Here is a 15,748-nt window from a genome sequence, read left to right as displayed (position 1 = left end):
GCTGGAGTGCAACGGCACGATCTCGGCTCACCGCAACCTCCGCCTCCGGGGTTCAGGCAATTCTCCTGCCTCAGCCTCCTGAGTAGCTGGGATTACAGGCACACGCCACCATGCCCAGCTAATTTTTTGTATTTTTAGTAGAGACGGGGTTTCACCGTGTTGACCAGGATGGTCTCGATCTCTTGACCTCGTGATCCACCCGCCTCGGCCTCCCAAAGTGCTGGGATTACAGGCTTGAGCCACCGCGCCCGGCTAACAAAATAAAATTCTAACAAAAGCAGCTTAGTCCAAACTAAACTCACAGAGAAATAAGAGACTATGAACTAGAACTGTAGACAGGAGTAACAGTCCTGCATGGAATCAGAAAATGAAATTTTTAGTCACAATCTAAAGTTATTTAATATGTATAAGAAAATAAAAGAAAGGCTAGAAAATATTTGTTAAAAATAAGAAACTCAGATTGCCAAACAGATTTGAAAATTAACCAAATAGAATATATAGAAATGGGCTGGGTGTGGTGGCTCACACCTATAATCCCAGCACTTTAGGAAGCCAAGGTAAGTGGATCCCTTTGAGCTCAGGAGTTTGAGACCATCCTGGGCAACACGGCAAAACCCTGTTTCTACAAAAAGTACAAAAAAATTTACCTGGGCATGGTGGCTCTCATCTGTAGTCTCAGCTACTCAAGATTCTGAGGCTGGAAAATCGCTTAAGTCTTGGAAGCCAAGGTTGCAGTGAGCCAAGATTGTATCACTTGCACTCCAGCCTGGGTACCAGAATGAGACTCTGTCTCAAAAAAAGATCTAGAAATAAAATTACTACAATTTAAAAGTTACTGCACGATTGGCCAGGTGCAGTGGCTCACACCTATAATCCCAGCAGTAGGAGTCCAAGGCAGGTGGATCACTTGAGGCCAGGAGTTTGAGACCAGCTTCACCAACATAGTAAAACCCTGTCTCTCCAAAAAAATAAAATGAAAACAAAAAAAAAAAGTTAATGCACAATAATCATGGGAACACCAATTATTGATTTAAGCAAAAATCTTAATTATTAGAAGGCTGGAGAGAATAAAGACAGGGATTTGAGTCCAGCCTGGGCAACATGGTGAAACTCTGTTTCTACAAAAAAAAAAAAATACAAAAATTAGCTGTGCATGGTGGCTTGAATCTGTGGTTGCAGCTACGTGGGAGGCTGAGATGGGAGGATTGCTTGAGCCACAGAGATGGAGGTTGCAGTGAGCTGAAATCAAGCCACTGTACTCCAGCCTGGGCAACAGAGTGAGACCCTGTCTCAAAACAACAACCAAAAAGAGGGAATGTGGTATAAGACAGCTGAATTCTCATTCCCTATAAGAGAATGTAGATGATTGATTAATGTGTAAAAATGGTTAATAAAAAGATACTAGTATATTATTATATGGAGATGTCTAAATTTCAGAACAAACAGAAGAATTTAATTGTCTCTGTGGAGGAAGATTGGATAAAGTAGAGAGGAGTGGGGCAAAAACTGCTATATTTTGTCATTTATAGGAAGCGATTTTTTTTTTTTTTTTTGAGATGGAGTTTCGCTCTTGTTGCCCAGGCTGGAGTGCAAGGGTGCGATCTCGGCTCACCGCAACCTCCGCCTCCTGGGTTCAGGCAATTCTGCCTCAGCCTCCTGAGTAGCTGGGATTACAGGCATGCACCACCATGCCCAGCTGATTTTTTGTATTTTTAGTAGAGACGGGGTTTCACCGTTTTGACCAGGATGGTCTTGATCTCTTGACCTTGTGATCCACCCGCGTCGGCCACCCAAAGTGCTGGGATTACAGGCTTAAGCCACCGTGCCCGGCCTAGGAAGCGATTTTTTAAACGATGTGCATGCTTTGCTTTGATCAATTAAAAATGTACAATTAGAATATTTAATGCATAGCCATGAATTTATAATTGTTGAAGCTGAGTGATAGGTTCAAATTCAAGCACAAATTTCTGAACATATTAGATACAGCTGAAGATGCAATTAATGCACTAAAAGATAGGGGCCATCAGTCATCTTGTGTACAAAAAGATACCCTTAGCACTCTGGAGTTTCCAAGGGTCTTAGATGCTCTTGTATCAGGAACCAGGGACTAAGACACTATTATAACAAAAGACATTCCTATCATTCAGGAAATTACAAGAATTCTACCAGGAGCTCTGTGCCAGAAGCTTGGGCTAAGGACCAAATACATACTTTGCATCAGAATATCACATCCTGTCATTAAAAAAACCCTAATAAATGATCATCTCTAAGACATTAATTATAGGATATAATTAATATCCTATATAATGTATTATGTATAGATAATAAATTATATATTTTTCCTAGTGGTATTTACCTTTTATAGAGTTTTCCTGGAAAGGACAGTAGCCAACTCAGAGGTAGTGTGATGATGTCAGGTTCTGTTTTTGTGACACTGGTATGATAAGTTAGCTGAAAGGAGTATTAGAATTGATAGTAAATCATAATGAAGTTATAAATGTATTTTTTTTTTTTTTTGTAGTTAATGGCCTGTATTCAAACTATGGTCACAGGACCCATTCACACTCCTAAAAATTACTGCAGGCCAGGCACAGTGGCTCATACCTGTAATCCCAGCACTTTGGGAGGCTGAGGCGGGTGGATCACCTGAGGTGGAAGTTCAAGACCAGCCTGACCAACATGGAGAAATCCCGTCTCTACTATAAATACAAACTTAGCCAGGCATGGCCTGTAATTTTGGGAGGCATGCACCGCCAAGCTACTTGGGAGGCTGAGGCAGGAGAATCACTTGAATCCGGGAGGCGGGGGTTGCCATGAGCTGAGAACACGCCACTGCACTCCAGCCTGAGCAGCAAGAGCAAAATTCAGTCTAAAAAAAAAAACAAAAAAAACTATATATATATATATATATATATATATATGGCAGACCTCAGAGTCTTGCTTATGTGGTTATAACTATCAATATTATTGTGTTAGAAAGTAAAACTGAGAAATCATTGAGTTTTTGTGTTTTTTTTTTTTTTTGAGACAGGGTTCTCACTTTGTCACCCAGTCTAGAGTGCAGTGGCTTAATCTCGCCTCACTGCAGCCCTGACAGCCCGGGCTCAAGACATTCTTTCACCTCAGCTTCCCAAGCAGCTGGGATTACAGGCGTGCACCACCACACCCCGCTAATTTTTTTATTTTTTGTAGAGACTGGGTTTCTACATGTTTTGCCATGTTGTTCAGTCTGGTCTCCAACTCCCGGGCAAGTAATCCACCCACCTCAGCCTCCCAAAGTGGGATTACAGGTGTAATCCACCACACCTGGCCTTTTTGTTTGTTTGTTTGTTTGTTTAAAGAGATATGGTCTATGTTGTTGGCTGAGGTGCTCTTGAACTCTTAGCTTCAAGGGATCTTCCTGCCTCACCCTCCCAAAGTGCTAGGATTATAGGCATGAGCCACCAAGGCTGGCCAAGATATTTGTTAATTCATTAAAAATACATTAGTTCGGTGTGGTTGCTCATACCTCATGTTCTCTTACTGCTACAAAAAAAAAGGTAAAATACATCTATTACATGTTAACATATGTAACCTATACTTTTTTTTTTTTTTTTGAGACGGAGTTTCGCTCTTGTTGCCCAGGCTGGAGTGCAATGGCACGATCTCGGCTCACCGCAACCTCCGCCTCCTGGGTTCAGGCAATTCTCCTGCCTCAGCCTCCTGAATAGTTGGGATTACAGGCACATGCCACCATGCCCAGCTAATTTTTTGTATTTTTAGTAGAGACGGGGTTTCACCGTGTTGACCAGGATGGTCTCGATCTCTTGACCTCGTGATCCACCCGCCTCGGCCTCCCAAAGTGCTGGGATTACAGGCTTGAGCCACCGCGCCCGGCAACCTATACTTTTTAAAACCATATTTTCCAAAACATTGTAAGATGAATGGCATTGATGCATAGTTTTGCAAACTTCTGTTTGACTAGATAGAAGATAGCTGGGTCCTTTTATCTGCTTCTGAATTCAGTCTGTTGCTACTGAAATGTGTGATATTGCAACAGACGTCTGTCGCAATATCTATCACACATTTCAGTAGCCTTTGGAAAATTTTGCTACAGATCGTGAGAGAATGAGAATGAGAAGGGCAAATAGCATTTTATTATTTCATAATGATACTTACAAAAAGATTTTTAGTCCTACAAAGCCTCCTAGAGAAAGCATTTGGGGACTTTAAGGGATCTCTAGACTATAGCTTGAGAATCACTATACTATATTATTTCTTGTATCCTGATGTCTTTTACAAAAAATATTTGCCTCTTACCCACTTCAAAACTAAATTGTTTAACACATGCTTCTTTATATAAAATGATACAGAGATGCATAATATGAGAAATAGAAACCACTGTTAATTCCCTCCCTTTCCCCATATAATCATTCTTTTTTTTTTTTTTTTTTTTTTTTTGAGATGGAGTCTCGCTCTTGTTACCCAGGCTGGAGTGCAATGGCGCGACCTCGGCTCACCACAACCTCCGTCTCCTGGGTTCAGGCAATTCTCCTGCCTCAGCCTCCTGAGTAGCTGGGATTACAGGCACGTGCCACCATGCCCAGCTAATGTTTTGTATTTTTAGTAGAGACGGGGTTTCACCATGTTGACCAGGATGGTCTCGATTTCTTGACCTCGTGATCCACCCGCCTCGGCCTCCCAAAGTGCTGGGATTACAGGCTTGAGCCACCGCGCTCGGCATAATCATTCTTAAGAATTACTTGTTTATTTTCCCAGATCTTGTGTGTATGTGTTGTGTACACTTTTATAAGTGGAAGAGGAAATTTCAGTGTCACGTGTGTCTTGATGAAAAAAGGTTGAGAACTTATGTAGTAGAACAATGAACAGTAGGAATAGGAGACAGAAATCTTGGTTGTAACCTTGCCTCTGCCACTCTGGCTTTGGGTAGACCCCTTAACTACCCTGCCCATCTCCTTATTTCTCAGCTGAAGGCACTCCACTGCTTCAAATGCCAATATAGTGTAAGAAGTCACTTATTCTCCCAACACTGAATGGTTAAATGCTGCAGGGGTGGGAAGATAGAATGTTGTAATTAAAAATGTTTTGGGTGAGATATAAAGAAGGGTGTCTCTTGGGAAATAGATTCTTTAAGATTGTAATTGCTGTCAGCAAGAGAACTCCCACTGAGATAGATGGTTAGAATTCTGTGGGACTCAAAATAATGGATTTATTTTATGCCTTTCTGGCACAGCAGTATTGTACAATGTGGTTATCTTCTCAGTATTTTTGCCTTCTAATTTTATATAAGTGAACAGACAGCCCTTGAGAAAAAAATTGAGTATTTATGTTAAGATAAATTTAATTCAAATTCTGAAAAGTTCTGTGCTTATACAGCTTGGCATAAGACTCACATGTATAACAAATATTTTGCTTCAGGTAACAGCTGCTTATATAAACAGTCGTCTTTGTGTTTGCTTGGCTAGGAGACAAATATGGCAAGTCCCTGAGGTATAGAATGCTGTGTTCCAAATTTACCTTTAGCATTTGGAATACATTACCTTGTGGATATAGACTTTATCTCTAGAGGTATACATTTATACATTCATTTACAGTTTAGGGCTTATGCTATGCCAGGCTCTATGCTGGGTTTTCAGACTAGTTCATTTAAAAAATTGACACATAGGGCCAGGTGTGGTGGTTCACGCCTGGAATCCCAGCACTTTGGGAGGCCAACGTAGGTAGATCACCTGAGGTCAGGAGTTCAAGACCAGCCTGGACAACGTGGAGAAACCCTGTCTCTACTACAAATACAAAATTAGCCGGGTGTGGTGGCACATGCCTGTAATCCCAGCTACTTGGGAGGCTGAGGCAGGAGAATGGCTTGAACCTGGGAGGAAGAGGTTGCAGTGAGCCGAGATTGTGCCACTGTACTCCAGCCTGGGCAACAAGAGTGAGACTCCATCTCAAAAAAAAAAAGTTTTAATTATAGTAAGAACATGAACTCGGTAGTCAGGCTGCCTGTGTTCAAATACTGAATCTGTCACAAACTATCTGACTTTAGGAAAATTGCTGTACCTTTTGGCATCTGCTTCCTCATCTGTAAAATAAAGAGAATGATAGTGGCTGCTTCATCCAGTTGTTGTGAGGATTAAATTTTTTTAACTGAGATATAATTCATACAACATAAAATTATTTCAAGTACAGTTTAGTGGTATTTAATACATTCACAATGTTGTACAACCACCACCTCTATTTCATTCCAAAACATTTTGAATAGATAAAATTGGTATATACACGCACTGAAATACTCAGCTATAAAAAGGAATGAAGAATAATACATGCTGCAAGATGGGTGAACCTTGAAAGCATGAGAAGTGTAAAGAAGCCATGGCCAGGCATGGTGGCTATCATCAGTAGTCATAGCTACTTGGGCGAGTGAGGCAGGAAGATCACTTGAGCCAGGAGTTAAAGGCTGAACCATGATCGTACCTATGAATAGGTGCAGCACTCCAGCCTGGGCAACATAGCAAGACCCCACCTCTAAGAAAAGCCAGTAGCAATAAGTCAAGGTTACATGATTTCCTTTATAGTAGATATCCAGAATAGAGACAGAAAGCAGATTAGTGGCTGCCAGGAGCTATGTGGAGGGGAAAGTGGGGAGTACTTGCTTAATGGGTATGAGATTTTCTTTGATGATGAAAATATTTTGGAACTTTGGTGGTGGTTGAACAATATCATGAATATATAGAATGAAATACTTTAAAGTGGTTAATTTTATAATATGTTAATTCCACCTTTTTTTTTTAAGCCCCTTGAGCAGTTAGACTGACAAAAAATCCTCAGACAACCAAAATAGAGAGTCTTCATGACCCTGTAGGTTTTTAATCTTCTTTCTGGCCCCAGTGGATTTCCCTTACTTTCTGTGAGCTCAGCTAAGCATTTAAAGGGTGTTTTATGTGGCCGGGCGCGGTGGCTCAAGCCTGTAATCCCAGCACTTTGGGAGGCCGAGGCGGGTGGATCACGAGGTCAAGAGATCGAGACCATCCTGGTCAACACGGTGAAACCCCGTCTCTACTAAAAATACAAAAAATTAGCTGGGCATGGTGGCGCGTGCCTGTAATCCCAGCTAGGCAGGAAGCTGAGGCAGGAGAATTGCCTGAACCCAGGAGGCGGAGGTTGCGGTGAGCCGAGATCGCGCCATTGCACTCCAGCCTGGGTAAGGAGAGCGAAACTCCGTCCCAAAAAAAAAAAAAAAAAAAGGTGTTTTATTTATATATTTTATTCAACATTTCTAGGTATTTTTTAGTACGTTGTCTAGGCTACCATGCTGCTGGAAATCGAAGACTACATTTCAGCTTGAAATATTTAAACCTCACATTTACACATATGTTTTCTAACAAAGCCTAAAACAAATCCGTACGTGTGTGTGTGTGTGTGTGTGTGTGTGTGTGTGTGTGTGTACACCCTCTCTTTTAATTGGTTAAAACTGGTCAACTTTTTGTTTCCTCCCCACTTCACAGCTTTCCTCCTGCCTCTGCCTGTTTGCTGCTTCTGGCCTCCAGGGATTGTAGCAAAAAGGTGGAATGGGTTCTGGCAAAATATAAGAATGGTTAGCTTTCTGGGCACAGAATTTCCTGTTCCAGCTGGGTGCTCCAAGTCACCTTTGGCAAGTCAGGTTCCCATATTCACAGTTACTAGCTACTGCCTATCTGGTATTACTGTGTCATCCAGCAAGTCAACCTGAAAGTTGGCCCAGGGCTTTCTTCTGCTTCCCAGTGTTTGTGTACACCATTTGTATAATAGTAATCCTGTTGTATTAGTTTTCTGTTGCTGTCACAAATGACCACAGACTTAGTGGCTTAAAATAACACAAATTTATTATCTGTAGGTCTTAGAGATCTGTAGATCAGACTGATGCAGGTCGCACTGAATTAAAATCAAAGTGTCAGCAGAGCTGTGTTCCTTTTTGGAGGCTCTAGGCCTGCAGCTTTGTCCAGTCCTTTGAATGCGAGGATTTTTTTGGATATCTGTTGTGGCGGATATCACAAAAATTATGCACGGACCTTTTTTTAAGCTCATCAGTTCTCTTTAGTGTTAGTGTATTTTATGTGTGGCCCAAGACAGTTTTTCTTCCAGTGTGTCCCAAGATTATCCCTAAACGGTTGGACATATGTGCTCTAGGGGATAATCCATTTTCCTTGCCTTTTCCAGCTTCAAGGGGCCACCACATTCCTTGGCTAGCGGCCTCTTATCCCATCTTCAAAGCCAGCAATGGTGGGTTGAGTCCTTATCATATTGCAACATTCCTACTCTTCTGTCTTCCTCTGCTACCTTGTTTTGAGACGAAATCTCACTCTGCTGCCCAGGCTAGAGTGTAGTAGAGCGAACTCACTGCAACCTCTGCCTCTCAGGTTTAAGTGATTCTCCTGCCTCAGCCTCCCAAGTAGCTGGGATTACAGGTGTGTGCTACCACTCCCAGCTAATTTTTGCATTTTTAGTAGAGATGGGATTTCACCGTTTTAGCCAGGCTGGTCTCAAACTTCTGACCTCAAGTGATCTACCACCTTGGCCTCCCGAAGTTCTGGGATTATAGGCATGAGCCACCACCCCCAGCCAATAATACTTTCTTCAGAAAAGCATTTCTTGACCATTTTCTTTTTCTTTTTTTCTTTCCTTCCTTCTCTTTCTTTCTCCACCTTTTTTTTTTTTTTTGAGACGGAGTTTCGCTCTTGTTACCCAGGCTGGAGTGCAATGGCGCGATCTCGGCTCACCGCAACCTCCGCCTCCCGGGTTCAGGCAATTCTCCTGCCCCAGCCTCCTGAGTAGCTGGGATTACAGGCACGCTCCACCATGCCCAGCTAATTTTTTGTAGTTTTAGTAGAGACGGGGTTTCACCATGTTGACCAGGATGGTCTCGATCTCTTGACCTCGTGATCCACCCGCCTCGGCCTCCCAAAGTGCTGGGATTACAGGCTTGAGCCACCACGCCTGGCCTCTCCACCTTTTTTATATTTATTTTTTATAGAGAGAGGGTCTTGCTATGTTGCCCAGGCTGATCTTGAACTCCTGGTTCAAGTGAGCCTCCTACCTTGAATTTCCAAAGTACTGGGATTAACAGGCCTGAGCCACCACACCTGGCCTTGGACCATTTTCTGACAACAGATAATGCTCACAATTGACAGAGCTGGAGGCTCTTCAGCATGTCAACTATAATCCCACCCTTTTCTCACACACTCAGGACACTTCAGGCCAGGTGCCATGGCTGTCCTGAGTGAAGAGACAACCTACACAATAGGAGAAACTATTTGCAAACTGTGCATCTGACAAGAGGTTAATATCCAGAATATATAAGGAACTCAAACAACTCAGTAGCAAAAAACAAAATACCTAAGTAAGTCAATTAGAAACGGAAGCTCTGAGTAGACATTTCTCAAAAGAAGACATAGAAATGGCCTATAAAATATAAAATAATGTTCAACATCACTAATCATTGAGAAATGCAGATTAAAATCACAATGAGATATCACCTCACCCCAATTAGATTGACTCTTATGAAAAAGACAGAAAATAGGGGATCCCATCCCTTCACAAGGGCCCTGACAGGATGAACTTGCACATCTGGTTACCAGAGGGCCCCAAATACACACTTGCTCTGGGGTTGGGTGGGTTGATGGGCAAAGATGGATTGTCTCTATCCTCCCTCAACCAGCAGAGGCCCTGAAATCCTCCCTTAGCCAGATTTCAGGTCAAAGGAACACTAGATATTATTAAAAAGATTCCTTTCGCTATTCCTTTGGAGTCCAAATTGGGATTGAAAGTGAGAGGAACATGGATATAAGTGAGATATAAGGAAAGCAGAACCCAGTGTGTCTGTGCCAGTGTTGTCTGGAGAAAAAGCTCTTGAAGATATCTAATAGCCATTATTTGCATCAAAACTCTCTAAGATCCTTCACCTATTTTCTCATTTATGGGAAATGAAACGTTCAGAGAAATGACTCATCCAGTCACCTCAAATGTCTCAGCTGGAAACTAGAAGTCAGATCTGACATATTGAGAATGTGTAGCATACAGTCAGCCACGTTCCAACTTAGCCATTAAAAAAATTTTTTTAAATTTCCAGGTAGGTAGGCAAGGACTTTTATGTTAGGAACCTTCAAGTATCTACTTAAAGCTGGCAGAAAAGATTGATGAAGGTGGCCCAGTGTTTGAAGAGGTAGCTTCCAGGCTAGACTTTTTCTATCTGGAGATGCCCTGTCTATGCAGTACGCTTCATAGAAACGCAGTACCGGCCAGGCGCGGTGGCTCATGCCTGTAACACCAGCACTTTGGGTGGCCAAGGCAGGTGGATCACTTGAGGTCAGGAATTTGAGACCAGCCTGGCCAACATGGTGAAACCTTGTTTCTACTAAAAACACAAAAAATTAGCTGGGCGTGGTGGTGGGCGCCTTTAATCCCAGCTATTTAGGAGGCTGAGACAGAAGAATTGCTTGAACCCAGGAGGTGGGGGTTGCAGTGAGCCAAGATCGCACAATCGTACTCCAGCCTGGGCAACAAGAGCAAGACTGCCATAAAAAAAAAAAAGAGAGAGAGAAAGACAGAAATGCAGTACCATGCAGTAGAAAATGAATGCCAGAGCCTTAATAAACTTAATAACCTTTCTCTAACTTTCCACCTCCCATTTTTCTTGGAAATTGCCTCCTAAAGATGAGCAAGGATACTGGATGCATGCATTTGTAGGATTTGTAAAGCTTTGTGGGTTTAGTGTTTTGTGAGACATTGAATATCATTTAGTCATTGAGTATCATTTCTGGACACATTGAATATCATTTAATCATTTGTCATTACTGGAAAAGAACATTTATGTTGGGGTCATCAAAAAACCATAAGTAAGTGAAAGTACAGTGAATTGAATGCATGTTTAATTGAGTATCTAGGGTGTACAAAGATATAGAGTGAATATCCTCACAAATTAGCAGAAGAGTTGGATTTCACTGTAACATATGTGCTGAAAGAGCCATAAATAAGACCTAGAGGACTGAACAACCATTTGTAAGCTGATAGGTAGGGAGAGGTAACATTGAATATGACTTTTGAAGGATATAAATATTATAATAGGGGCCGGGCGCGGTGGCTCAAGCCTGTAATCCCAGCACTTTGGGAGGCCGAGGCGGGTGGATCACGAGGTCAAGAGATCGAGACCATCCTGGTCAACATGGTGAAACCCTATCTCTACTAAAACTACAAAAAATTAGCTGGGCATGGTGGCACGTGCCTGTAATCCCAGCGACTCAGGAGGCTGAGGCAGGAGAATTGCCTGAACCCGGGAGGCGGAGGTTGCGGTGAGCCGAGATCGCGCCATTGCACTCCAGCCTGGGTAACGAGCGAAACTCCGTCTCAAAAAAAATAAATAAAATAAAATAAAAAAAAATAAATAAATATTATAATAGAATATTCTCCCTTGACATGGAGTCTGACCTATTTAAATAGATAATAGGCCTACCAAATTTTCTTACTTCTCTTCAAAGTTGACCTAGATTCTAGTTGTTCATCATGATTAAAATATTGTATGAATCTAGGTGCAGTGGCTCACACCTGGTACTCCCACACTTTGGGAAGTTGAGGCCAGAGGATCACTTGAGGCCAGGAGTTTGAGGTCAGCCTGGGCAAATATAGCGAGACTCTGTCTCTATAAAAAATAAAATTAGCTGGACATGGTGACACATATCTGTAGTCCTAAATACTTGGGATGCTCAGGGAGGAAGATTGCTTGAGCCCAGGAGTTCAAGGTTACAGTGAAGTATGATCCCTCCCCTGCAATCGAGCCCAGATGACATAGCAAGACCCTGTCTCTAAAATAATTAACTAATTAAAATATTGTTTGTAACCATTATTAGATCAGCAGTCTGAAACTTGATTTTATGCCTGCAAATCTATACCAGTGGGTGTGCATCTGGGTTGAGAACCATAAATCAGAATGGAAGTTTCATGCATATAGTTTCATCCCTAAGTATATGCTTATGGTTTTTATATAAGACCTTATGAGTGGAAGGACTGTTGTTTGCTTGTTTTCTCACTGATAATTTGTGTCACCATGTTATCTTGGATGAGCTTAAAGAATTTTTAGCAAAGAGATTGTTCCTATTTAAAACACAAGCAAACCACTATTGCAAAGAACAATATGATTCTTACATGTCCTTTTACTTTGTGGCAAATGTATTAAGCACAGAATAAAAGTATGTATCTGTTTAATGAGTGGGTATTTTGATTTTGGGGGTTATCAGGGAGTGAGCATGGGAGCAGCAACTGACCTGTTGAAGGTGAAAAATCCATTTACCTGCTATCTTTGACATGCGTCCTAGGTTGCAAACCCTTAAGTTTGTCATATGCAGGGAAATACTACATTTTTTTCAGTATCAGAGAGAGAGAAAGAAGCAGAGTTTTCTTCTGAAAAATTAAATGCTTCTACTAAAGCATATAACTGTAGAAGCTTGAATAAGACTAATCCTAATAGATTAAAATATTGTATGTATTTATTCACTGAAAATCCGATTTGATCCATTGCTAATAATAAACTTTTGTTCATTTAAAAATTGTGACTCCCAGCCTGGGCAACAAAGTGAGATCCCCATCTTTACAGAAAAATTTTAAAATTAGCCAAACATGGTGGTATGCACCTGTAATCCTAGTGTGGTGATACGTGCTTGTATCCCCAGCTGCTTGAGAAGCTGAGGTGGGCAGATCACTTGAGCCCAAGGGTTTGAGGCTGCTGTAAACCGTGACCACGCCGCTGCACTCCAGCCTGGATGACAGAGCAAGACCCTGTAAAAAAAAAAAAAAAAAAAGGAGCGACTTCTTATGTTTGTGGTACCTCAATGGCTAAAGCCTTTTTCAAACTTTTCAGGGAAGCGTGACAGCCATGACAGTGTTTTTCCCCCTGGATACAGCTAGACTTCGACTTCAGGGTGAGTATTTATCTTTTGTAGAAATCATATTCCTGTTCATTTGGTGTCAGGTAGCAAACATTTTCTCTAGTAATTTCTTTCTTTTTTTTTTTTTTTTGGGACAGGAGTTTTGCTCTTGTAGCCCAGGCTGGAGTGCAATGGCATGATCTCAGCTCACTGCAACCTCCGCCTCCCAAGTAACTGGGATTACAGGAACCTCTTTTTTTAGTAGAGATGGGGTTTCACCATGTTGGCTAGCTGGTCTTGAACTCCTGACCTCAGGTGATTGCCTGACTCGACCTCCCAAAATGCAAGGGATTACAGGCATGAGCCACTGCTCCTGGCCTCTTTTTTTTTTTTTTTTTTTTTAATGTATGTGTGATTTTATTTTTTGGAGGGATAGGGTCAAGGGGGAACAAGTTTTGACTGAGAAATGAGCTTTTCAGCTGAAACTGTATCCCAAATGTTTGAAATAAGTTGTGGAAGAGGTAGAAGATAGACACCTGGTAGACTGGGACCTAAAGTTGCCACCTCCTTTCCCACTCTAGAGGCCCCATGACTTCCTCTTCCAGATTACAGTAGGGAAGGAAGCTTTCACTTTATTCTGCCCATCGATGATCTGAAAGAGGCAGATGGGGAAAAGGCTCCGAGGAAACAAGGGTGCGCATCAGGCCATGTTACTTTCTTTTGTTTTTTTTTTGTTTTTTTTTTTTTTTTGAGACAGAGTTTCGCTCTTGTTATCCAGGCTGGAGTGCAATGGCGTGATCTCGGCTCACCGCAACCTCCGCCTCCTGGGTTCAGGCAATTCTCCTGCCTCAGCCTCCTGAGTACCTGGGATTACGGGCACGCACCACCATGCCCAGCTAATTTTTTGTATTTTTTAGTAGAGACGGGGTTTCACCATGTTGACCAGGATGGTCTCGATCTCTCGACCTCGTGATCCACCCGCCTCGGCCTCCCAAAGTGCTGGGATTACAGGCTTGAGCCACGGCACCCGGCCCGGCCATGTTACTTTCTCTGTCTGGATGAGTTCTCTAAGACCCAGGGTAAAGGGTGGACTGTAGCTCTGTGGACTCGACTTGCCTCCAGACCTTTTCCAGAGCTGTTTGCCCAGTTGAAGTTGACAACTGATGACAAGACAGTCAAAGATCAAGGTTAAACCAACAGCCCCTTCGAATTTCTATAATAGGCGTGGTTGCATCAGAGCTGAGCAGACGGCTTTTGAACTCATTCCTTAGGTGAGCTGCATGTGGTTTTCTCCACAGACTCTGTGAAGCCACACTCTGGGATGGTTTTAGCCTAGAAATGAGAATGGGAAGTGCCCCCTTCTACGCAGATCTGAGGTGCTTAGGACCGCTCTTCTTCTCAGGGCACAGAGGCAGCGCTTACTCTGTCTGCCTCTCTTGTGGAGGTTCCAGGTCAGGGCGGGAAAGCCAGAGGTACCCATGGGGCAAAGGCTCTATCAGATGTCCCCGTGGCCACAGCAAGAAAAACCCATGTGCATTTGTTGGCTGTGAAGGGAGGAAGGGCTGGCCAGGCACATAGGCCTGGCCTACCCCCACCCCAGTTTAGTGATTTCTGATGCTATAGAGATCTACAGTTGACTTTAAATACTGGTCATCATTGTTTCCTATTTTATTTTTTATTTTTAAGTTTTATTTTCCTTTTCTTTCCAGAAGATATCGTGTTTCCTAATTAACAGAGAGTCATCCGTGGATGAGTCATAGCCTTAGCCATTTTCTAATCCAAGAATCTGAGTGGGTTTGCATTAATAATTTTGAATCACTACAATCCTTTTCTAAAAAGCCGTATGACTTTTTTAAGGCACACAGTGGAGAGTTTTTGAGGGAGTTAGATGGTCTCAAAAGAAGAGGCAGAATAGGAACATAATGGAGCCAAATACTCACTGCCATCGCTAATGCAGACATGTAGTCCTAATCTGCCTCTGCAGCTTTTTTTTTTTTTTTTTTTTTTTTTTTTCCTGAGACGGAGTTTCGCCCTTGTTACCCAGGCTGGAGTGCAATGGTGCGATCTCGGCTCACCGCAACCTCCGCCTCCTGGGTTCAGGCAATTCTCCTGCCTCAGCCTCCTGTGTAGCTGGGATTACAGGCACGCACCACCATGCCCAGCTAATGTTTTGTATTTTTAGTAGAGACGGGGTTTCACCATGTTGACCAGGATGGTCTCGCTCTCTTAACCTCGTGATCCACCCGCCTCGGCCTCCCAAAGTGCTGGGATTACAGGCGTGAGCCACCGCGCCCGGCTAGCCTCTGCAGCTTTATAGGACTCTACAACTCACTGTGATTCTTGCTTGTTTTTTCTTCAGATTTGTTCAACTTGAAATTGTAAACCTATGCCAGAACTTGCTTGAAGAGATGAATAAGATTAGCTCTGAATAGCAATTCAGAGGTTAAATCCTTTATGCCTACTGTTTTTGGTTAATTTTAGAGTTTTTGGATAAATAATTTTATGTGATCAAAAGGCAAAATATATAAAAAGGTATACAGTGCAGTATAGGCTGCCCTGTCTCCTTTTCCTCTTCACTGCAGGTAACACGTTTACTAGTTGCCTGAATAGCCTTGCAGACTTTTTTTTATAGGATAACAAGCGAATAAGAATATATAGTCTTAGTTTTCTCCCTTTCTTACACAAAAAGCATACTTTACATGCTGTCCTATACTTTGAACTTTTCATTTAACAGTATGTTTTGATGCCTTCCATGTCAGCGCATTGGGAGCGTCTTCGTCTGTCTTACAGCTGTGGAGTGTTCCATGGTGTGAACACACCATAACCTGTATTACCCTTCTCCTGTTGTAGATTCTTGG

The 15,748-nt window shown here is 42.3% G+C and overlaps 1 protein-coding gene across 1 annotated transcript in view; it reads left to right on the top strand.

The window, feature by feature from the left end:
- The window catches only part of SLC25A17 (solute carrier family 25 member 17), a 55,875-nt gene that overhangs the window by 8,717 nt on the left and 31,410 nt on the right, over positions 1–15,748 (top strand). The window contains exon 2 of the mRNA XM_032267164.1: positions 12,884–12,944. Within this exon, the coding sequence (XP_032123055.1) occupies positions 12,884–12,944 (61 nt within the window). The remainder of the gene's footprint in view (positions 1–12,883; positions 12,945–15,748) is intronic.

Source organism: Sapajus apella, unplaced genomic scaffold (genome assembly GCF_009761245.1).
Source record: "Sapajus apella isolate SASKATOON/1434 unplaced genomic scaffold, GSC_monkey_1.0 scaffold166, whole genome shotgun sequence".
NCBI lineage: Eukaryota > Metazoa > Chordata > Mammalia > Primates > Cebidae > Sapajus > Sapajus apella.
Note: the sequence above shows the minus strand (reverse complement) of the source record. Positions and strands in the feature narration are given on the sequence as shown.